The sequence below is a fragment of the Melanotaenia boesemani genome, chromosome 12 (assembly GCF_017639745.1).
Source record: "Melanotaenia boesemani isolate fMelBoe1 chromosome 12, fMelBoe1.pri, whole genome shotgun sequence".
Lineage (NCBI taxonomy): Eukaryota > Metazoa > Chordata > Actinopteri > Atheriniformes > Melanotaeniidae > Melanotaenia > Melanotaenia boesemani.
The window spans coordinates 30,469,910-30,494,178 of record NC_055693.1 but is presented as its reverse complement, the minus strand read 5'-3'; the positions used below and the strand labels follow the sequence as shown (position 1 = coordinate 30,494,178).

General features: G+C 39.8%; 1 protein-coding gene across 8 annotated transcripts in view; it reads right to left on the bottom strand.

Annotated features, from left to right (window-relative positions):
* Positions 1–2,057: 2,057 nt before the first annotated feature.
* The window catches only part of gulp1a (GULP PTB domain containing engulfment adaptor 1a), a 121,837-nt gene continuing 99,625 nt past the window's right edge, over positions 2,058–24,269 (bottom strand). For 4 of the 8 annotated variants that reach the window (XM_042001482.1, XM_042001483.1, XM_042001485.1 and 1 more), the window contains 9 exons: positions 15,703–15,774; positions 9,702–9,800; positions 9,420–9,557; positions 9,189–9,305; positions 6,914–7,000; positions 6,270–6,500; positions 5,967–6,105; positions 4,170–4,264; positions 2,058–2,820 (listed from right to left, as the gene is read on the bottom strand). In XM_042001482.1, the coding sequence (XP_041857416.1) occupies positions 2,749–2,820; positions 4,170–4,264; positions 5,967–6,105; positions 6,270–6,500; positions 6,914–7,000; positions 9,189–9,305; positions 9,420–9,557; positions 9,702–9,800; positions 15,703–15,774 (1,050 nt within the window). In that variant the 3' untranslated portion in view covers positions 2,058–2,748. Of the gene's footprint in view, positions 2,821–3,248; positions 3,260–4,169; positions 4,265–5,966; positions 6,106–6,269; positions 6,501–6,913; positions 7,001–9,188; positions 9,306–9,419; positions 9,558–9,701; positions 9,801–15,702; positions 15,775–24,269 lie in introns of all 8 variants that reach the window. The other 4 variants (XM_042001487.1, XM_042001486.1, XM_042001489.1 and 1 more) reach the window with 4 other exon arrangements.

The window sequence follows — 24,269 nt, the reverse complement described above, 5'->3', positions numbered from 1 at the left end:
AGCAGATGTTGCTCTAAAACCTCCATGTACTTTTCAGCATTGATGGAGCTTCACAGATGTGGAAGCTGCCCACGTCATAGGCACTAATGCAGCCCCATCCCATCAGAGATGCAGCTTTTCACCTGTCCACTGATAACAAGCTGGATGCTCCCTCTCCTCTTTAGTCTGCAGGACACGCCGCCCATGCTTTCCAGGAGAATTTCACATTTTCATCCATCTGACCAAAGAACAGTTTTCCACTTTGCCTCAGAGCTTATAAATGAGCTTTGGTCCAGAGAAGATGGCGTTGTTTCTGGATCATCTTCTCATATGCTTCTTCTTTGCATGATGGAGCTTTTCCTTGTCTCAAACACAAAGACATTCCTCCTGATTATTTGATGAAATTAGAAACTGTATGAATATTTGAACTATTTTCTATTAAATAGTAAAATGTCTGTTTCAAGATCTGATATGTTATTTATGTTCTACTGGGAATAAATTATGGGTTGATGAGATTTGTGAATCATTGTTTTTTTTTATTTACTTTTCAGTCTCAGCTTCTTTGGAACTGAGGTTATAGAAAGATGAGGAGCGGACTTTCCACACTGAAAGTAGAGGTGTTTTATCATTTGAAAAAAAACATTAAAAATGCTTCTCTCTGGTGGTTTTTGTTTCAGGCGACTTCATTTAATGCTTCACCTTGCTGCAGTTTAACCAGAATCATTTCAGCTTCCAAGGATGAGAATATACTTTCATTTTGTGATCATGTGCAAGATTTCTACTTCAAATATCCTGAATTCATGTGAAGTGACAGTTACGCAAGACCTCTAAAATAAATGTAGTGTAGGCAACATGCAGGCAACCTGTAAAGGAGGGAAGAAACCAACTTGATTTAGAGGCCAAAAATACCATCTACAGCAGTGGTCCCCAACCCTGGTCCTCAAGGCCCAATATCCTGCAGGTCTTAGATGTCTCCCTGCTGCAACACATTTTATTTAAATTAAACGGCTCTGACAAGCTCTGCACAAGCCGCTAACAAGGTATTGAGTCAGGTGTGTTGACACAGGGAAACACTGAATGTCTGCAGGACAGGGGGCCTTGAGGACGGGCGTTGGGGATCTCTGATCTACAGTGCTTACCTCCTTTATTGTCTCCTTTGTTGTTCACATCTTTCAACTCCAGATGCTCTGGATCATCTGAGTGGACCAGTGTGCCCCCTGGTGGAATTCCCATTTATAGACAATTACACCAACAACGAAATATGTTCCCAACATAAAGAATGAGGTTAAAAAACAAGTCTGTTCTAAACTTTTTTTGGTAATCCAATTATATCTTAAGTCAAAGGAAGTATAGATACATTTTCGCATCAGGTGATGCAAGTACAACAAATATGCTTCAGTGTGAATAGTTAGCAATTAGCATGACATTTTGCTGCAACAACATCAGCAATGAGGTTCTTCCTACATCACTGCAACAGCAATTAGTGATGTCATTTTTGCTAATTGGGTTGTGGCACATTGTTTAGGGGCAGGTGTAACAGTGATTCTTGTTCCACTGAACAATCCTTACTAGTTCTGTCTCACTGTAAATGTGACTGATCATGCTTTCTAATACTGTATAATGCAACACCAGCTGGTGTTATTAAAGGAGAAAAGTAATCAAACCAAACACAAATCTCCTCACTTTTTCTGCTTAAGTTTAAAATTCGTTGGGCAGCTTTTAGAAAAGTGTTTGACATTTATTACTTCAAGATAATGATGTTGAAAACATTTTTTCTTTTTTGCTCTCAGACTCTATTCTACCCGAGTACGCCCCGAAAACAAAGTAATCTTGTACTTTATGGATGTATAGTTTAAAAATGAGGTTAATGTTGCTGACCGACCGCATCCATGGCAACACATTTCCTGTTTCTCCCACCTGATCACTGATCTGTGACTAATTTATAAAATTCATGAAATAGTTGTTGGGACAATTAGAAGAAAGTAAAATGTGTCATTTCTGTTGGGATCAATTAATTATAAAAGTATTAAACCGGATAGAAATCAACAGATAAATAAAGTCACACATGAACAATATATTTTTTTTTCTCCACAAGGAGTTTTTTTAATAACTGTAACAGCAAAGTTAATGAAACCAAAAAATGAAAATGGGAAAAGTTGTGCATGGATGGACAATGAGGAGACAAAGAAGGTAAATACTGAAATGGTAACCCAGATGTGTCAGATGTGAAAAAATGAGAGAAATTAGAAAAGATGAAAAAAAAAAATCATTCAAATGTCTGGATAGAAGTCTGGATTAATGAAGTAGATAAGGTGGGATTTAATGTGGAGTAAAAACAAAGATAAGTGAAGTTAGAGGAAAGTTAATGATACAGATTCCATTTATTTTTTTGCCGCCTTGTTTGGGGCATACAAACAGGAATGTGTCAACAATACAGAATTCAACAGGTGCACGTACACGTATGAAAATCTGCCACAGAGTGTACCATCGGACCTACTCGACTATTTACATCTTGCATGTGCAAGCAAAGGTACTCAAAACTACCCCTCCAGAAGTACTTTCTTCTCTTTTTTTTTGTTTTTTACAAAAATAGCTCTTTTCTATCGTGGATCTGAGTTTACTTTGAAATACTGAAAACCAATCTAAATGCAAATGCATATAAACCTCAAGATGAAAAGAGTGACATCTTGACTCGACTGTGGAGTGGATTTTGGCACTTTTTCATACAAACGAGTTAAAAGTCTGCCTCAAAGGGGAATCTTCTCGGCATCAGCAGCGGCTGTCCAGCGGGTCCAGAGAGAAAACGGTGCCCTCTAAGGTTAGTCCCATTTTGAACCCCTCCTGGAAGGACAAGCAGGATGACAGCTGGTGTTCAGTGACCGTGCACACTTGAGTCTCTAAAGCTACAGCTTTATTGATAAACAGGATCTCTGAGTGATGTCTGTATTAGAGGAAATTGGAGATCTGTGCACCGCTGAGGTTAAGAGGGAAGGAAAAACATGCTCGGTCATCATGCAGGATCAGAAACACCATGACATGCATCTTAATGTAAAAAGAGCTGATGAAACACCATGTTTTGATAGGATTTTGTATGATAAAATAGTTCAACATTTTTTGGACCCAAATAAAGCAGTTTTTGCTCACCCTAGTCAGAAAAGCCACATGGTCTGTTGATTAATAAATAAAAACAGAAGAAGGAGAGCGTGCAGCAGGGTTTATATCATGCAGGACAAAAACACAACACAGAAAAGAGAGGAAAGAGTACAAACCATCTCTGGCGCTACAAGAGGAAAAGAACAAGACACATTCAGCTGTTATTCAGAGAGGAGGAAGTTCAGAGAAACATCGCCGCCTGCTGGCAGCTTCCTGCTGAATTTCAAACATAAAGATGGACTGGATCAGAACCACCTGTTGGGCTGCAGGTCAGCTAAAACCGCCCTTGTCAAGCAGAGAAACCTCCATCTCTGGTTGCTCAACAGTAACAGGACTCTAGTGATGTATAAACATGAAGTTTATTGTTTTCAGATTTTAGGGGACACTGTTATTGTTACTTCTGAACATCCAGTTATTAAATTAAGACATTTGATCTGAATGTTGAGAATGTTTTTACTTCACTAGGAGACGTGAAGGAGCACGAAAATGAAGCTTGGAGATACACAACAGACTTTTTTTAATAATCCCAGTTTGTATTGAATGCATCAGGGCTGCAACAGCAGGTTTAAATAAAAGAAAAAAAGCTTTCCTGTCATCTGAGGATTTTACAGAAATCTCTGTTTAAACATAAAAAATTGTTTTCCTGCTTAACCAGAAACTTTATCTACAAACCAGTTATAAAGGGATGCTGTGGAAAATCAATCAAATGCAGAACACGAGACATTTTAATTCTTCATGGAAAATATTAGATCATCTTGAATTTGATAGCCACAAATATGTCTAAAAAAGCTGTGATGCGAGTTCCTTTCCTTTCCTTTCCTTTCCTTTCCTTTCCAGCCTTTTTTTGCTCCCATTTACACATTTCTAGACATGTTGCTGCAGTCAAACTCAATGGGCATGTTTTACTTGGTTTGGAAGTGAGGTTGTATTTTAACTGTGACAATGAAGAGCAAAATCCTACAATCTATTGAACTATCTTTAGATAGATTTAGAAAGGAGACGTAATTTGACAGTTTAACATACAGACAGAAGCTCACCTGCATCTCATCCAGCTTTGACTGAATATCTGGAGGGAAGTCAGCTGCTCCGCAGGTGAACGGATCAAATGGCTCAGAACCAAACAAATCTTTCCCTGCACACACACACGATAATCACACAGCCTGAGTTACAGTCTTCAATAGACACCGATTTGATGTCTTCCTACAAATACAGGGTGTGCAGAATTATTAGGCAAGTTGTATTTTTGAGGATTCATTTTATTATAGAACAACAACTATGTTCGCAATAAACACAAAAGACTCATAAATATCAAAGCTGAATATTTTTGGAAGTTGGAGTGGGGCTTTTTTAGTTTTAGTATCTTAGGAGGATATCTGTGTGTGCAGGTGACTATTACTGTGCATAATTATTAGGCAACTTAACAAAAACCAAATATATACCCATTTCACTTATTTATTTTCACCAGGGAAACCAATATAACAACTCAAAATTTACAAATATACATTTCTGGCATTCTAAAACAAAACAAAAACAAATTAGTGACCAAAACCACCTTTCTTTGCGAGGACACTCAAAAGCCTGCCATCCATAGATTCTGTCAGTGTCTTGATCTGTTCACGATCAACATTGCGTGCAGCAGCAACCACAGCCTCCCAGACACTGTTCAGAGAGGTGTACTGTTTTCCCTCCCTGTAGATCTCACATTTGACGAGGGACCACAGGTTCTCTATGGGGTTAAGATCAGGTGAACAAGGAGGCCATGTCATTATTTTTTCCTCTTTTAGACCTTTTCTGGCCAGCCACGCAGTGGAGTACTTGGATGCGTGTGATGGAGCATTGTCCTGCATGAAAATCATGTTTTTCTTGAACGATGCTGACTTCTTCCTGTACCACTGCTTGAAGAAGGTGTCTTCCAGAAACTGGCAGTAGGACTGGGAGTTGAGCTTGACTCCATCCTCAACCCGAAAAGGTCCCACAAGCTCATCTTTGATGATACCAGCCCATACCAGTACCCCACCTCCACCTTGCTGGCGTCTGAGTCGGAGTGGAGCTCTCTGCCCTGTACTGATCCAGCCACGGGCCCATCCATCTGGCCCATCAAGACTCACTCTCATTTCATCAGTCCATAAAACCTTAGAAAAATCAGTCTTATGATATTTCTTGGCCCAGTCTTGACGTTTTATCTTGTGTGTCTTGTTCAGTGGTGGTCGTTTTTCAGCCTTCCTTACCTTGGCCATGTCCCTGAGTATTGCACACCTTGTGCTTCTTGGCACTCCAGTGATGTTGCAGCTCTGAAATATGGCAAAACTGGTGGCCAATGGCATCTTGGCAGCTTCACGCTTGATTTTCCTCAGTTCATGGCCAGTTTTTTTGCGCCTTGTTTTTTCAACACGCTTCTTGCGACCCTGTTGACTATTTTGAATGAAACGCTTGATTGTTCGATGATCACGCCTCAAAAGCTTGGCAATTTTAAGAGTGCTGCATCCCTCTGCAAGACATCTCACTATTTCTGACTTTTCAGAGTCCGTCAAATCTCTCTTCTGACCCATTTTGCCAAAGGAATGGAAGTTGCCTAATAATTATGCACACCTGATATAGGATGTTGATGTCATTAGACCACACCCCTTCTCATTACAGAGATGCACATCACCTGATATGCTTAATTGGTAGTAGGCTTTCAAGCCTGTACCGGTTGAAGTAGGACAACATGCATAAAGAGGATGACGTATTAAAATACTCATTTGCCTAATAATTCTGCACACAGTGTATTAAAGAGGAAACAATCTGTTTAAATCCTGCAAACTTCTTTTCTGTTGAGGAAAACCTTCACTCACGTATGTCTGGTGGAAGTGTGGTTGGTGGAGGAGGTGGGCAGCCGTTGCTGGCCGGCGTCGGAACCAGTGGCGTCACAGGGGAGAAGGGAACCATGTCGAAAATGTCTGTCGACTGTGGCTTCATGCAGATGCTCCCAGCCTGCACATGAATGCAAACATTTAGTCCACCAGAAGAGATCTGTGTCGACACGAACTACAAGCTGTTTCAGCCGAAAAGCCAGAGAAGAAGGACAGAAAAGCAAAACACAGAAGGTTTAGAAACAGCATCAAAGCAAGAGAAGAAGAAAAGCGTAGGGTGTTTACGCGAGGCCGCGGGATGCTGCATCCCTCGGAAGCTTTAGGAGGAGGGAGAGCAGGTTTGGCAGGCGGAGGAGTTAATAGCCCTGCAGACAAGTTGGACTCCGGCGAGCTCATAGGGGTGAGCGTGACGGAGGAGATTTCCAGACAGGAGAGCGACGTGATGCTGTGACACCAGAAGAGAGAGGAGGGCCTCTGCAGCATGTACGCCTCATTAGCTGCGTTTATGTGCAGCTGCTGGGAAAAGATGGCAAGACAGAAAGTGACTGAAAGGGGGAGAAGATTATTCAGCCCTGCAGAGCAGCACAGGTGCAGGTAATTGCATTCACATCAGGCTTTCACCATCACTGGCATTCGCCCCAATTAGATGGCGGATGCTTCGCATTCTTCATCGGACCAATCAGGTATGTAATTGCTTTGCTTCAGTCATGGCGTAGACGCCTGCTGACAAACCAGAGGCTGAGGCTGCAGAACACAAATCAGCACTGAGATTTGGTCAACCTTTGCATTTACAGCTGCTTCTGGCTGACTCAGGGCATCTGAATCAACGCTTTACATTTTCGGATTTAGTTTGTCTGCAGCCCAAGTGGATGGCTTCGATGGATGTTAGTGGGCTTTTGGCAGATACTGTCTCAGCATTTGGTTCTTACTGGTGGCACATGCGCAATCATCAGCTGCTCTTCCAGGTCTTGCAGCTGTTTCTTCAGCTCAGAGTTTTCTGTTTCCAGTTCCTGAATCTGCAAAAAACAAACAGATTAAACCAGTGGTTCTCAAACTTTTTCTACCGTGCCCCCCTTTGGAGGAATAAAAATTCCCAGCCCACTCTCGCCCTTATATATACAGATTACAACAGCAGTTTCATATTTCATAATGAAAGACATGATGCCACCGAGTTCACTATCAATCCTAAATTGTAGTCAAGAATGAGATCTGAGACCAAACCCAATACAGAAAATCATATTGTGTATTTTTGCTGCATCACACAGCTCTACTTTGTTGACACTGAAAAACTAAAGTTTGGGTTTTTTGTAGCATTTCTTCAGTTTTTCACCTTTAAGATCTTCTGAATGTTGTTTAGAATATCGGTGAATTTGGTGAGACAGGGTGAATTTGTTGTCATTGATACTGACTGTTATTGTTTTTTATTTGTCATGGATCGCAGCAGCAGGAGATGAGGACGTAGGACCCAAATGCAGGACTGAGAGGAGAGGCTAACAGGTCAACTTAACCAAACGTTTATTGTAACAACAGAAAAGGCGCTGCTTAAGCGGGAAATGCAACTCAATAGAAGACCAAACTCAAAACAAACTAAACTTACTGGCTAGATTAAATAAGTGAGAAAACTCCTGACAAACTTGACTAGCAATAATAGTGTCTGACACTTAACACAGCACAAATTATAAAACATGACAGTACTAGTACTAAAAGTACTAAAGAAACAAAGTCTGATGGATTTGCATTCAAAATACCTCTTAAACTGATGATTCTGACAAAATTTATTCTACAAAGTGCAGCAGAGAGCCATAACTCAGCTGGTAGATGGTGTTTTTATATCCAATCCTGGCACCCTTACCTGACACCAGTCGAACATTTTACCAAAACTCTTGTGTTTCTTTGTTTCAACCAAACTTCTCTTTTCTTTTATTACTGATATTTATTTTAAACATTTGTGCATATCTGTGATAAATACAATTAACAAATTTCTCTTTGTTACATAAAGGCTCAAACAAACTACCAAGTGACAGATTCACAACAATGCCGATCCAGCAAAGAAGCTGATTTATGTAGTTAACCTGAGGACTTTGGCCCAGGATCAGGCCTCACCTGAACCACACCTTTATTCACTCACGCAGCACTGTTCATCCCCCCTCCAGTTCCATTTATCCTCCTGCCATTACATCCATCCTTCCTTCCCACATTCATTCAATCCTCTTCATTGTAGTTCAATAATAATCAATTAAAACAAATCTATAATATCAATTTAGTCCAATTTGTAATAACTGTGTTTAGCTAAAGAAACCAATGGATTGTATAAAATTTTCTCTTCAGTCCTCCATCCCAAGCAGGCAAGTGCCGGCAGGTGACAGTAGAGAGGAAAAACTGCCTTTTACCTCCAGCAGAACTAGGCCACGTCGACATGGAGGCTAGTCTCTGTGTATCCCCTAACGTTTTTCATCATCAAGCATTTTGGGAGCCCAAAAATGTTCTTTTTAAAACTGGTAAAGTAAAGTAAATAAATCTGAAAAGACCATAATTTCGTTTACAACTCATTCACATGTCTCCTGAACTGATGGTGGCGTAGTCCCACCCCTCCCTCACAAATCCAGCCAATCCAGCAGGGTTACAGTATGGAAGAAGCTACTGAGCCTGATATGGTTTTTTTTACAGCTAAATTGTCTGCTCCTCTACTTCCACCATCAGCAACAAGCAGACAGAGAAAAGTACATGATGGAGGTCTGTATATGTCTGGCATTATATTGCATGCTCCACGTCTTATTCTGTCTTTGATGTATTCTACAGCATTGTCAGTGGTTTTATGTGGACACACATTTCTTTTAAAAGATTTGGTCTTTACAGAAAACTTCAGGAGAAAATCAGTTCATCTCTGTGTGAATGTAGCCAATATGCAATCTGCCTTGACTGGTTGGAGGTGACAAGGACAGGAAAGCAGGAGTCAACAAGCACCATAAAAATGAATTAAAACCCCCTTCCATCATGTCTCCTTCATCCAGTCATTCATCCTTCATCATCTTTTTCATCCCTCATTGCCCTATCTCAACTCACTCTCCTCCCTCTTATCATTCATCTGTTTCTGTTTTTTAGATACCATCTGGGGGACGGTAGATCTGCATGGATAAATGAAAAGCTCAAGGTGAGCCCATGTGAGCGTGAGCCCATGTGAGCGTGAGCTAGCGTCAGACGTACTCGTTTCTGCAGGCCTCCGATCTGTTTCCTGGTCTCCACGTCTTTGCCTCCAGACTCCAAGAACTTCTTGTAGGCCAAGTCAAAGGCCTGCCCGATGGTTAGAGTGATCTCTTCCGCCTGAAGCACCAAAGCAACAGAGACTTTTTATCTAATTGTTTACACCTGAAAGTTGACAAAAATACACAATTCAACAATCTGTGGAGTTTTACGTATGCTTTAGATCAAACTTACACATTTTTCACTGTCAAACACGTAGCAGAGGTGTTTGTTGGACTCCGAGTCTTTGCAGATAAAAGTAAATATCCTCTTATCAGTTTTGTCATCCGCACAGAAAGATATCCTGTGTAACTGACAGTTATGTTGCACATCCTGGAAAATAAAAAGCTTATTTATTATTTACAAATGACAGTGTAGCAGATCATTTCTGATTCTACATGGTGTTTATCTCCACAACTTCAGGAATCACACAGATAATTAATGCAGCGTTCAGACAACATAAACCGTCTGACTCACTTTCGTCTTGGGATCCAGTATCTTCACTCCGTAAATGGAGATCTGCAGCTCCACTTTGGGGATCTTCTGGCCCTCTGACTTTTTAATGTGCCTTTGAAACTGTCGGGAGAAATCAAAGATGTATTTAGGCAACTCTATTACGTAACATGAACAACACACATCAAAGTAATGCCAAGACCTGAATGTTTGCCCTTAAAACTGGATCTTTAACCATTATGTTGAAATAGAACAAGTTGAAAACACATTATTAGCTCACAAATAAACACTTACTCTGAACTGACAGGACTTTTTACAGATTCATTCATTTTAGTCGGGAAATGTTTCATTACATTCATTAACCGACAGCTACCTGCTGATTGGTGGTGAGCAGCGATTCTATATTAGTTCAATTTTATGGGTTTTTATTCTTCTTTTTTTTCTTATTTTCAAATGAACCAAACCGCCCTGTGATTTACTGGTAACCTGTCCAGGTGTGGTGGGAAGGAGGGAGGATGGATGGCTGGCTGGCTGGCTGGCTGGCTGGCTGGATGGATGGATGGATGGATGGATGGATGGATGGATGGATGGATGGATGGATGGATGGGCAGGCGGACGGACGGACGGATAGGTGGGTGGGTGGGTGGATGGATGGATGGATGGATGGGTGGATAGATGGGTGGATAGATGGATGGATAGATGGATGGATGGATGGATGGATGGATGGATAGGTGGGTGGGTGGATGGATGGATGGATGGATGGATAGATGGATGGATAGATGGATGGACTAAACCAAAACACTGAGCTAGAAGTTGAAAACTTTACATTTAACAGAGTTTACTATTGTTTGTTACTCTGTCATTTAATGTTCTGTTCTGTGAAATATAAAGATTTTTTTTTTATTTTTTTTTATTTCTTTTACAAAAATAACATTAATTCAACAAACTTGGAGCTAGAGCTAGAACAGTGAAAGACATTCCAGTGGAAGCATTATTTAGGATACAACCTCAATAAAGGACAGAAGAATTTAGGGAAATGTAACCGTGAAAGATGAATACTTTACAGCTTTAAAATAAAGAAATTAGTGCTGGGCAATGGGCAACAATGTGATTAATCATGCAAAATGTCTCTTTTCTTTAAAAGAAGGCCTACGGCTTTATAAAGAAAATGCAGTAAATTTTGGTTTACAAACACGACATCAGGGGTTTCCAACCTGCGACTCTGGAGCTGCAAGTGTCTCTCTGGACCTTCCACAATGCCTCTAAATACGTGGCTAAAATGTTTTTTTAAATATATCTTGCTTGTCATTAGGATGGAAACCAGGGACTTTTTTTTTCTTTTACTTTACATCATTTTCCACAAATATCTACATCCCTTAGAAGAAAGTCTGTTTATCATCTTTTTATATAACATTTGTGTTTTTCTTTTTTTAAAAAAGCATAAAAATGTGGTTCTTCAAAAATAGAAAACATCCTATGGTGGCTCTTCATTAAAAATATATCTATTAAGTTTCCTTTTTGAAAAGTCTGGTAACATTTGCTTCTCTAAAGGAGTTTTATTTAGCTGGCTGAGGGAAAAATGGCTCTTTGGATTGGAAAGGCTGCAGACCCCTGCACTAAACACATAAACAGGTTTAGCAGCAGTTTTCTCTTTAAACAGCAACAGTTAAAATATTTCTTCATATATATTTATAAAATCAAATATTTATGAGAAAGAAGGATGAAATGTTCAGGATTTACTAACTAAAAGGTAAAAAGTCAGCAGGATGAATTTAAAGCTGTGAAGCTGCTTCCTTCTAAACACAGAAGGAACAATATGTTATGAATATCAGCATCAGGTGAACAGACAGAAAGCAGGATGAGAATCTCACAGCTTCTAGATGGTGAGGAGACAGAAATATTCACAATATGCACAATAACTTCCATCCATGCAACTTCACTGCCTCATTATCCAGATTTTTGGCCTATAAATTCTCTAAACTTTCATTTTTAGCTTGACTGCACCTGCAGCCTCCGCTACCGGGAGTTAAGGGGTTAACAGCTCGTTTCCGGGTGTGACGTCAGGTCTGTAAATGTAAATATAAACGTGTGGTATCCACAGAAAGTCCAGAATCTCAGCTACCAGCTCAGCAAAACCATTTCTATCACCAACACACACAGTTAAGACAACAAATTATTTAAAGACCAGCTACATAAAGTCCGAACACACATGTAAACACAGATGATGTCTCCCCGTGTCCACCCGACAGCATGAACAAGAACAAACGGCTCACGTTTGTAAAAGTCAGAAAACATGTCTCACCTTTGCTGTCTTGCATAAAACAAAACCGCATTTATTAAAAAAATAAATAAATAAATTAAAAGTTTCTCATTGTCTTTTGGGAGCAGTTTCCCGTCCAAAAATCACGATGTTCTGTCCATCAATATGGGTTTAGATAAAGAGAAACGTCTGTTCTTCTTCTTTCTTAAGTTTCAGACAGAAAACGTCTCTTCATTTTAATAAACCCGCTCTCTCCTGATTACACCAGACGCACCGCTGCAGCAGGGAAGGGAGACAGAGAAAAAAAAGAAAAAATAAATAAAAAATTTAACGCGCAATTAAAAAACTAACAGCGTTAATTAATCGTTACGTGCCCAGCCCTAAAATAAATATATGGTTCATTAATAAAGTTTTTCTCTTTTACAAGTTTAATGCTTTCAGAGTTTTGTTGCCAAGTGACGTGAAGACTGAAATATTGTGGTGGTGAATTAAAGTTGATATTCAGGGAAAGAAAAAATGGTGTGTGTAAGCTGTCAGTACAATAAATAAAACACTGCCATACAAAGTATGAATCCCTCTTGGCTCTTTCTATTTTAGCCAGGAATCAGCAAAAGAGTTTGTACCATTTGGGTGAGCATAGATCAGGTCCTTCTGTTTCGTCCTTTTCTATAGCTCGGCCAGTCCATCACAGAGCCAGTCAGTCACACTCCCTGCAGGGTGAATTTAAAATCACAGAGGAACCTAAATAGATGTTTGTGAGAGTAGGGGAAGCCTGGGTCAGTGTTTCATGGCTGTGAGAGGTTGCTATGGCCTCATTTGTCCACCAGATGCCACTGAAGCCTGAACATGTGACTCTTTCAGTTTTTAGTGGCAGAAAGTTATGAAATGTTGCTTTAATAATACACTTTTATTACACAGACAGACTCAAGTCATCAAATGATGTGATTTTTGACAGCGACTGGCAGCACTTGATTCAGGGAAAATGCCTCCAACCACTTTTTTTATTTAAAAAGTTTTGAAACTTTACTTCCTCTTACTGTCCAAAGACATTTATGTTAGGTTTATTGTCACTGAACTGAGTGTACTCAGGCCCCTACTGTACACACTTTTCACATATGGCTGCACAGCTAAACATCCCTGTAATCATATTGTGTAATCATAGTGAGTCTGATGTCCCATAACGAGGAGACATCGTACAGGAAGGAGGTGGAAGATCTCGTGAGCTGCTTTGAGAAAAACAACCTCTGCGTGAATGCGGAGAAAACCAAAAAACTTGTTGTGGATTTTGGGAGGAGGAAAGACCACATTCCCTCCCCCTGGCTTGAAATGGCCCACAGTCTGAAATATCCAGCGATCTGAAGTGGGACCTGAACACCAGCTGCACAATGAAGAAGGCCCACCAACGCTTTTATTTCCTGAGACGGCTGAAGCAGTCCGGCCTCAGTCTCTCCATGCTGGAGGCCTTTTATGGGTGTGGTGGAGCGCACGCTCACATTCTCCATCACCACCTGGTACAGGAGCATATGCTGCTGATAGGAAGGCGCTGCAGAGGGTGGTGGAAACTGGCCCAAACATCACCTGCTGCTGTCTTCCTTCTATGTGAGCAGGTACAGGAGGTGCAGCTCGCTTTATGAAGGACCCCACCCATCCAGCTAATGGACAGTTTGATCCACTGTCCTGAGGCAGGAGGCTGCAGAGCATTAAAGCTAAAACAACCAGACTCAGAGGTGGTAGACTGGCTAATGCCATGTTAAGTGCACTTTGATCCATGCGGCTCTGTCATTCTGTTTAAACATTTTTAACATGTTGTGAATTCTTCTTTTATACTTATTTATTCTCTTTGCCTCTCTTTTCTGTTTTTACTTATGTTGTGTATTGATAGTCCTCAGGGCAAATGTAATCTTCTACATATGAATGACAAATTAATAAATAAAATTAACTAATCTGGACTTTTATTGTCTATCATACAAAATCCAAAAATGTATCCAATTAAATTAAAGATTGTTATGCAACAAAATAACTAAACAAACTAAACAAAAACAAGACAAAACAAAACTGCATTGCCAGTCTGCATAAAAACACTGAATAAATGTTGAAATGTTCAGATTTGCACATCAGGTGTCTTCAAATGCATCTGAACTTCATTCTGCAGCTTGATGACAACCTCAAACTTCCTGCCAGGCACATAAAAAACAACTAATGAAAAGAACAAAATGGTACGCTCCCCACAAAGCCTCCATCTCATCATCATCATATCAGTGTGTAGATTACATAAATCCATAGAAGGACTGTGGCAGCTTCTCCAGGATGCTTGCAGGGGTACCACGAAGCAAACAAAACTATCTCCTGCTTCCATGAAAGTGGAAGAAAATCTGTTTGGGTAACACCTGAAGCCAGAAAGAAGACAAGACGATGCTGCAACGTGTTTACAGCCTCTATGGCAGCAAATTGATGGATTCAATCAGACTCTTGTAAGGCTCGAGTTCTGCTTTTCTAACTGATGACATTTACCTCCTTCAGACACAAACGTGACCCGAACCAGAACCAGACAGTCATCACTGAGTTACAGATTGATTTTGGCTACTTTTTTTTTTCTTTTTCATTAAACTATGGACAGATGCCTGACACATCTTTTCACATTTAGCTAAATGTTTTCCCTGCATGGGATCTTTGGAAGCATAGCTAAGTCGGTCTTTATTGCCACTGTATCTGGGAGAGTAACCATGGAACCTCAGTCAGAAACAGGCTTGTAAGATCAAATGTGTTGGAACAATAGAGGCATGGGTTTGGGAAAACAAGCCTCCCTCACAAGTGGCCTCCCAGATTCAGTTCTTGGCAGGGGGAGACAGCAGGAAGGCCAGCAGGCTGAGAGAGCTGCAGTCAGTTCCCAGGACTGGACGTCAGGAACAAACCCGGGTTAAAGTCACTCACTTTAGAGAAATGCTGTCTTAAACTATTATTATTATTATTATTATTATTATTATTACAGTACAGTTGCTTGTAAAAGTACTCTCCCAACATTATTCTTGAATATTTATTTTCTATTTCAAACTGTAGTTTGAATGGATCAGTGGGCTTTGGTGGACAGTCCTCTCTTAGCAGGTTTGTTGTGGTGCCATTATATTTTCATTTTGTGATGATGGATTTAATGGAGCTCTTTAGGATTTTCAAAGTTTTACAGTCCAAACCTGATTTATACTTCCTCACACACCTATTTGGAGAGCTCCTTGGTCTTCATAGTGCCTTCCTGTCAGTGGTGTCTCAGATTCTGGGTCACTTCAGATCAGGTGTATATATACTAGGATCATGTGACAGTTTAATAGCAATTATGCAACTTCTGAAGGTAAATAGTGGCACTAATTTTACTTTAACTGCCTTTTATTGTAAAGTGCATGCTAATGGAAGCAGAAGCTGGTTCATATGCTCTTAGTAATTAATTAAGTCAAATATTATAATGAAGTTCCAGTGAGGGTAGTTTAAATCTGTCAGCTAAAGATCTGATTATGGGGGCTTTTTTTTGCCAGATGAATTTTTCTCTAACTGAGGTCTACATCTACCCTGAGTGAGCAAACTGCTTATCCAGCACTTCCAGTTATCCATGCTCAGGAGCTGGAAACTCCAAGGGCACCTTGCAAGAATGGAGGGAGGGGAGTACTTGTCACTCACTCCCACCTCCTCCTGCACCGAGCCCTCCGGCCCAGTCTGCTCACTCGACAGCGCTCTGCTGTCCTGGAGGCTACAGCTTGCTCAGAGGACTGAATTTACCTTCAGCTTTCTCACCGCGTCCTTCACCACTTCTGTGCCTTTCGGGGCTTCGACCTCTGTGTTTCCAAGGAACTGGGAAGAAAACAGAAGTTATTAAACAGCAGCCCGACAAAAAAAACACACCATACATAAATGCAGAGCAAGCAACGAGATGTGATGATGGAACAGTTCAGAGTTTAGCATTCTGATTTCTGTAAAAATTTGGAGCATTTCTACTTTTCTCCAACAGATGACGCCATTGTTGCCTGAACATAGTGACATCCATCTAGTCGCAGCAGTTGTAGCTGCTCCAGTCACACACACTGCTTCCTAGCCCCCCTGAGCTTTATGTGCACAGCCTGTTCCAGTATCAGTCTTCATAAAGAGTGGTGTCAAGCCCCTTGAAGGCTGAGAAAAACACAATAACAGTGTCTCCCACTGGAGCTCAGTAAACAGCTCGGACGGGCACGAATTGTCTCCATGAGGCAATGAAATGTGTGAAGCCTGACTCTGCAAATGCCCATCTGACTCTGCAGACTTCTGTCCCTGTAATAATGTGCAGCAATGCCAGATGAGCTTTTTCAAGTCCTGCATATCTGTTACCTCTACGAAGGAAGCCTATTTGTTTTACTGTTATTCAGACCTGCGCTAATATTTATGCCTTTTAATGAGTCCAGTAAACAGCTGGTGCTATGGTGGTTATTCTATGGAGCTAGGATAGGGACATAAGCTTTGTGACATGTATCTCCATATTTGAATCTGTAACAACAAGTAGCAATCATATCTAAAAGTAAGGTTTATCAATATTATTTTCCGTATTCCTGTTTTGCAAATGCATTACTTGGAATCAATTCTGTTCTTACCACTGCCAGTTTTTTTATTTCTTGATCTCTATTTTGATCTATATATATATATATATATATATATGTATATATATATGTATATATATATATATATATATATATATATATATATATATATATATATTGGTACCTGTGATGCTGTTCGTGTTTTATTTTAGTGTGGCAGCTTTTTGTGTGTTTTGTTTGGTTATTTTTAAAAAAGTTCTAGAAATAAAACAAAAAAAGATAAAATCTGCAATTACGGCTTTATTTAATAAAAGCACAAGTTAGATAATGTAAAAGTCAGTTTTACAAGTTCAAACATTTTTCCCACATTTTACATGCCTACTGAAGAACCAGTCAGATTTCTCTAATTCCTAACGGATGAAGGCCAGTACAACCATCATAGCTCTTACCTGTAGGGAGCTATGACAGTCACACACGTTTTAGTGGAACTTTTTCACAAGATGTAAAGTTTGGTTGCGCACACAGAGAATCTTAGCCCTCCTCTCTCCATGGTTGTTTGGGGAATGAAGAAATCTGATTGGCTGTTGAGTAGGCGTGTAGAATGTGAGACAAATGTTTTGTACTTTGCACTTTTCAGAACAGCAGAATTAATCCATACTTGTACTTGTTGTTACACTTAGAAATACGGAGGCACTAGTTAAAAAACCTTAAGTCTCTATCCTAGCTCCATACAGTTCATGCTGGATATTAACTAGTGTCGTCATTTCTAAATTTCTAAATTCTACAAGACAGAAGTGAAACAATAACAAACTGCTGCTGCTAAAGAGACAGAAAACAGATCGAAGCTTTCTACACAAATGTCAGAATTCTGCAGCAGTGTGACAAATGAACTCCCCACACACTCGCGGTCGTGTCGGCTGTGTGTGTGTGTGGGGTGTTGCTTCCAGATGCCCAGAATAGAGTGAAGCGGCACATGTTTCTGACCAGTGCATTCTGGGCAGCGGCTAGGGAGGTTTCACACGGCAAATCAAGCTTGGAGGCTCATCCATCAAGCAGTGCAAGCTGTTGTAAATGAGCCACCCCTGCTTCTCTTTCCCCATTCTGAGCATTTGCACAGAACACAAGGTTTCAACCTCGTGGCAGGCCTGAAAAGTTCACTGAGATGACACGATGGAGAGCCGAGATCGACCTTGCTACATGTGCAGCACTCCTGCCTCCTGCGTGACAGGCTCAGTTAAAGGGCAGACTGTGATGTGTCCAGTTACAAAAACCCCTGACAGTGATTTCTTTCCTCCTGCAGCCCTCAGGTCTGAAGCTGTGCACAAACCATCCAACCTAATAAGTGTTATTTGGATATGTGCATCAGTCAAAAGGGTACAATATCTGAGAACAAAGAGGTGGGGGGAGAACAGTGAAACAGAAGCTGATTTCAGCTTTGGCTCACACCTCATATGTACTGACAAAGCTGATGCCAAAAACAAATCTGCCTCAGTTTGATGTGGAACATAGCCCTTGGTGTCCATTTGCCATTTTTCATAGTTTTCCCCCTTAAATCCCATTTCTAGCTAAATAAATGGTCAAGTTGGTCCTGTCCTGCTGTGGTGAGTCCAGGGCTTTCAGATAAGAGGTGCCAGTGTGTCAATCAAAACTGTAAACACTGCAGGGTGTCAAGACTCAGAGACGCTGAAGACGTGAGATGCACATTCAGAAATGCACCCTGAGGTGAGACAAGCTTTCAGAGTTCAACTGACATTCAATTGCTCCAATAAATTCTGAGCATCTGTAATTCTCTCTGATGTAACTTTTAATTTATTTAATTCAAACTTTTGGTTTATGGACTTTTCTTTGTGAAAATCAGTTTAATTTACCTGCTATCAACTCACAATGATCTTCACTTGATTAATTTATCTTCATCATCCATGTTTGCATCTCTATTAAAGCAGAGGTTTTGGTGGTTTCTGGAGGACTCAGGTGTGTGTTGAATTCTTAGCGAGGCCATTGTTGCTACCCATCAAGCTAAGAAAGGTCAAGGTTATGGTCCATCTACAGTCAGAGAGTAACCCCAAGTGGAACAACATTTGTTTTTTTGTTTTCTTTACATAAATAGATTTTAATTTTCAAAGCTAAACACTATTGTTTTTTTTTGGTTGGAAATAGGTTATGTACATTTTGACAACCCTATAATTGGAAATATGCACACACATTTTGGTTTACACTGCTTTTCATGTTTGAATTAGTTAATTATTTTTCTCTTTTTTGTTTCCAAGTTACCTCAGATGGAGCTGCTCCAGTTCCTTGACTGTAGGCCTGCTGGTGGAGAAACTGAACCATACCACAGCTCGACATCATTAGTGGGGGATGGGGGTTGTTTCTGTTTTTATTAGTTAGATTTTTGGGTGTTCTAGCCCTGTTGTGTTTTAGGTGGGCTGATTAACAACAAATTAATTTCCTCTTTGTCTAAATATGTCAGGCCAGTTTGTTGAGTTAGTTGTGCTGTGTTATCAGTAATTTTGTGTAGAGTGTAGTTACTTTTCCACCAGCGGGTGGGGGCTGGTGGGTGGGAAAGCATTGTTCTGTATTTCCACACTCAAAAACTGGGAAGGGTACCCTAACATCTGACCCGACCCATCCTACTTTTGGGAACCCTTCTGTTGGAGTACCAATCTAACTGATACGACCCCAAAAGGGTGGAGCATGACACACAGCAATCCGTTGATTGGTTGAAAAGAAGTCAGTACCCATGTGAACTGGCATAAAAACAAAGCAGAATGGCTCCTTGTTTAGAGCAACAGATTTTCTTTTGTTGATTAAATTTATTTTTAAAATGCCATTACAAAGCACCGCCAAGAAGACAGAACACAAACTGTTGGATGACCGCCCTTCTCTTCCTTTGTTTCTGAGTCGATTTTTGGTTCTACTTTAAGGTAGGCGTTGTTGGATGGCTTCATGTTATTGTGTAGCTGAAGCATCAATCGCTATCCACCTGATACTCCACCTGTCAGGTAAGGTTATGGTTGGATTTTGAAACACAAGATTACAGTTTACAAACCATATCCACCCATTGGTGGAAACTTTTAAATTCTTTTCTGGCTCATTTTTTGTTTAGTTTTGTAAATATTACATTTGATAAATTTTGGGGGAAAAAAAACCCAACAAAAAAACAAACACTTTTTTTTTTTTTTTACTTTAACCAGTGCCTGACTGTCCGTCACATACAGATAAGATCAAAGTGGAGATGTTTGGTCAGAATATAGCACAATTGGTGAAAACCAAACTTCAGCACCAACACCTCAAACCATTTGTAAAGCACAGTGGAGGTAGGCTGGTGAATAGGGATTGCTCTGCAGCCACAAGACCTGGACACCTTGCACCTTGCTGTCAACCTTTTACCAAAGTACTGTAGTCAAACGTGAGGCCATCTGACTAAAGCTTGGCTGAAACTGGGTCATTAAACAGGACAATGGTCCCAAACACAGCAGCAGTTCTACTACCAAATGACTGAAAAAGAAGTGAATCAAGGTGTTGGCATGATCCAATCCAAGTCCAGACCTCAACCTGTTGAGATGCTGATGTGTGACTTTCACACCAGCCTTCTGAATCAAATCCCAGTTCATTTACATAAGATGTTTGGTTTGTTGGGGGAGGTGTGAATGGTCAACCGAACTCTGATGTACATCAAAGGAATGAGTTCTGGTCTGCCTAAAAATGTAGATCTTAAATGAACTAAATGCAGGAAGTGGACTACAACTTATGTGGAGGTAACAGAAGTTTTCTTGCATTAACCAATAGATGACCCAGTTTTCTTGTTCACTGCTTGTCTTGCCTTCTTCAGAAATTCTTGAGGCAGCACCACCTCTGGTGAGAAGGGGAGTGCAGTGTGAAAACAAACTCGGACCAGCTGAATGTTGCAACCTTCAACTGAACCGAGTCCTTAGTTATATTGAGTCTAACAGACTATTAGGTGTAAAAATGACCTGAGAGCTTTGCATAAATGAGCCTCAATGAACTGAAGCATTGTTGTAAAGAAAAGTCCAAAAATGATGTGGGAGAATGAGGTCATACAGATCTTTTTTCTTTTTGCTGCTGTAGTTCTGTAAGCTGCTGAATCATCTGGTGTATTTGGTTTCTTCAGCATTATGGCAAGGCAAGTTTATTTGTATAGCACTTATCATGTAGAAGACAATTCAAAGTGGTTCATATAAAACATTAAAAGCATTACAGCAGGATGCAGGAAGCAATAAAAAGTGCATTAAAAACAAACTTTAAAAGGAAATTAAAGAAACTAAATAAACACAGAATAAATAGATAAAATCAAGAAATAAAAGCTCCAGTGTGTGGAATTAACAGTTGTTTTGATAAAAGGCAGCAAATAGAAAAGTTTTCAACCCTGATTTAAAACTGCTGAGTTTCAGCAGACTTGCAGTTTTCTGGGAGTTTGTTCCGCATTTGAGGAGCAGAAAAGCTGAATGCTTCTTCTCCAAGTTTAGTTCTGACTCTGGGAACAGAAAGTAGATTTGACCCTGATGACCTGAGGGATCTGGTTGGTCTATAACAAACCAGAACCAGAACAAGAACCATAACCAGAAGATCCTGAATGCATTTTGGTCCTAAACCATTCAGGTCTTTGTAAACTCACAGCAGGATTTTGAAGTCTATTCTTTGACAGACAGGAAGACAGTGTAAAGACCTGAGGACTGGAGTTATAAGATCTACTTTCCTGGTCTTAGTGAGGACTGGAGTGTGTTCTGGACTAACTGCAGCTGTCTGATGGACTTTTTAGGGAGACCTGTGAGGACAGCACTACAGTAGTCCAGCCTACTAAAGGTAAACGCATGGACAAGTATTTCTAAATCCTTCTGAGTCATCAGTCCTTTAATCCTCCAGATGTTCTTTAGGTGATAACAAGCTGACTTCACAACTGTCCAAATATAACTGCTAAAATTCAGGTCTGAGTCCAGGACTACTCCCAGATTCCTGGCTTGGTTGTTAATGTTGAACTTAGATGTTTGAAGCTGAGTACTGACTTTTAATCTTTCTTCTTTGGAAAAACTATTTCAGTTTAGTCTTCATTTAACTGAAGGAAGTTCTGGCACATCCAGTCTTTAATTTGATCAATGCAGTGGATCAGTGTTTTGGATTGGACTGCAGTCTCCTGGTGAGATGGTTATGTAGATTTGTGTGTCATCTACATACACTACCTTTCAAAAGTTTGGGGCCACTTCCCTATTGAATCCCATGGCAAAGTGACCCCAAACTTTTGAACGTTAGTGTAGTTATGGTAAAATATTTGGTTGTTTTTCATAATTTGAGCCAGTGGCATCATGTAGATGCTGAACAGCAGGGCCCCAGAATGGAGCCTTGGGGAACTCCACAGGTTATTTTGGTTCGCTCAGGTAAATAGGACGCAACGCAATTAATTGCAGTGCCAAAAAATTCTAACCCAGTTTTTCAGCTGGTCTAGTAAGATGTTATGGTTGACTGTGTCAAATGCAGCACTGAGATCTAGCAGTACCAGGACTGAAATGTTTCCACTATCTGTGCTCTAACGGATGTTATTAAAGATCTTAACTAGAGCATCTCAGTGCTGTGGTGTGGCCGAAAACCTGACTGGTAGACATCAAATCAGTTATTTAGAGTCAGGAAGTTGTGTAGCTGTTGAAAGACAGCTTTTTACTATTATCTTACTAAGAAAGGGAAAGTGTGATTTCGGCCTGTAGCTGCTCATGAGTGACGAGTCTAGGTTTTTCTTTTTCAGTAGTGGCTTGATGACGGCTGTTTTTAGGATCTGAGGGAAGAGAAGAGACCTGAAAACAGAGACGTGTTTACAGTCTGTAAGAAATCAAAGGTCATGCATCCTGAAACAATATTGAAAAACTGTTGCTAGTTGTGGTTTTCAGATGGCCAGTGATCTCATCCTGGACTGACTGAAGAAAAGTGTGTCACGGTGTTCATGTCTATGAGTGGACACAGTGATGACATATGTCCTGCCCCTGGCATGGAAGCACTGACTTTGGTTTAGATCCAAAAAGTGATGACAGTGTAATATGTGATGTGTTGTTGATCATATGGGGTTATTTTTAAATCATTTAAGAAGTGGAGAGATTTATATTCATTTTACATAGTACACATAAAAGTTTAGAACTGAAAGAGGGTGTAGTTTCTTTTATTCATACATGTATTTTATCATACGCTCTAGTTTTTGACAGTTGAAGGTAAAACATCCAGAAATCTTGTTTCATTTAAATAACCAGCAGATTGTACTTGAATAGGTACACGTTCCTTATCCTGGAGATCTGAGCTGTGGCCTGGACTGAAGCCATGCTGGGGTCACGTCAAATACAAAGGGACATTTTTCATCTTTGATTACTCCGCTTTTTCTTTGAGTTTTACTAAGAATGAGGTTATTCTTTTAAGGAAAATGTGGTTTAGGAACTCTAACAGGAAATGGGTTGTATATTTATAGACTCTCTGTAGAGTCGGTGCTGAGACTGAACCTGAGCTGAAAAAACAGCAACAAACAGATTTGATCTTTTCTGTCACATTTGAGATGACAGTCTTCAGAGTTTAGTCTCTAGTTTCTCAAGTGTGAAGATCTGTAGTGTTTTGTAGGTTTGATTTTTACAGATTTGATCATTTTGAACTATCAGTCTGTCTTTCTCAGGATGTCATCTTGGTCTCGGAGATTACAGTAAATAGGAGGAATGTTTACAAGTTATCCTGCTTTAATGTCTACAAACAGAATTGTATTATTTCAGTTCTCTTTTCCATGATGTGAACATTTAAAAGCTCAGCATGCAGAATGTGGTAGCGGGTAAAAATAATGGATTGTTTTTCATTTAACCCTTAAGGGTCTGAGCCTATTTTACTTTTATATACTACATAAAACACGTTTGGGATCTTTCTTCAGCACAGCTTCACCTCTATGAGCTAATCTAATAATCTAATCATTATTTTTTCACTGTAACCTACTATAGTATTCACATATTAAGACCATAAATACAAAAAAAGATCAAATCTGTATTGAGAAAAAAACATAGTGTAATTTGAGTTGATTCAATCTTGTTTTGTGACAAAATTAACTAAAAACTAAAAACATGAATATTTTTAAATAAATGCAAGAAGTGCCATCCCATCCCACTTTTATAGTAACTGTACTATACTATAGATGATGTTTTTCATGGTCTATCAAAGTTAAAAATACCAAATAGGGCAGAACATTAAATACATTTTCAGTTAATTTGAGTTTGCTGGTGATAAATATTTGTTTTTATAAAAATCAATATTTTTTTCACCCCTTTTAACCCTGAAAATGCCAAACACAGCACAAACAAGCTTACCCAAATTAGATTAAATGCTGTCCTTGAACTCTTTGGAATACATTGAACATGGTCTCTGTGAAGATAATACTGAATTTTTGCCTTCAGCTTTTATATTTATTGCTACTGTAACTTGCATGTTGTGATTGAAGTTGGTACACACAGTAATCAAACTTGTTCCCCCCTTCTCTGGATTTTTCTTCCATTTTTTCTTTTAGCATATAAAAAGATAGAGATAAGGGCTGGAAAATTAAAAGAGGCTGTAGCACAGGGCTACTCAGTTCGGTTCTACAAGGACCGCAATCCAACTGGTTTTCCATGTATCCCTGCTCCAACACACCTCACTTAAACTAATGAGTCAGGTAGGCTGTTAAAACCCTCGCAGGACCAAATTGAAGATTACCTATTGCTAGTTCAAATTAGGTGACAATAGCAACAAAAATGACTATTGTATATGTGTTTT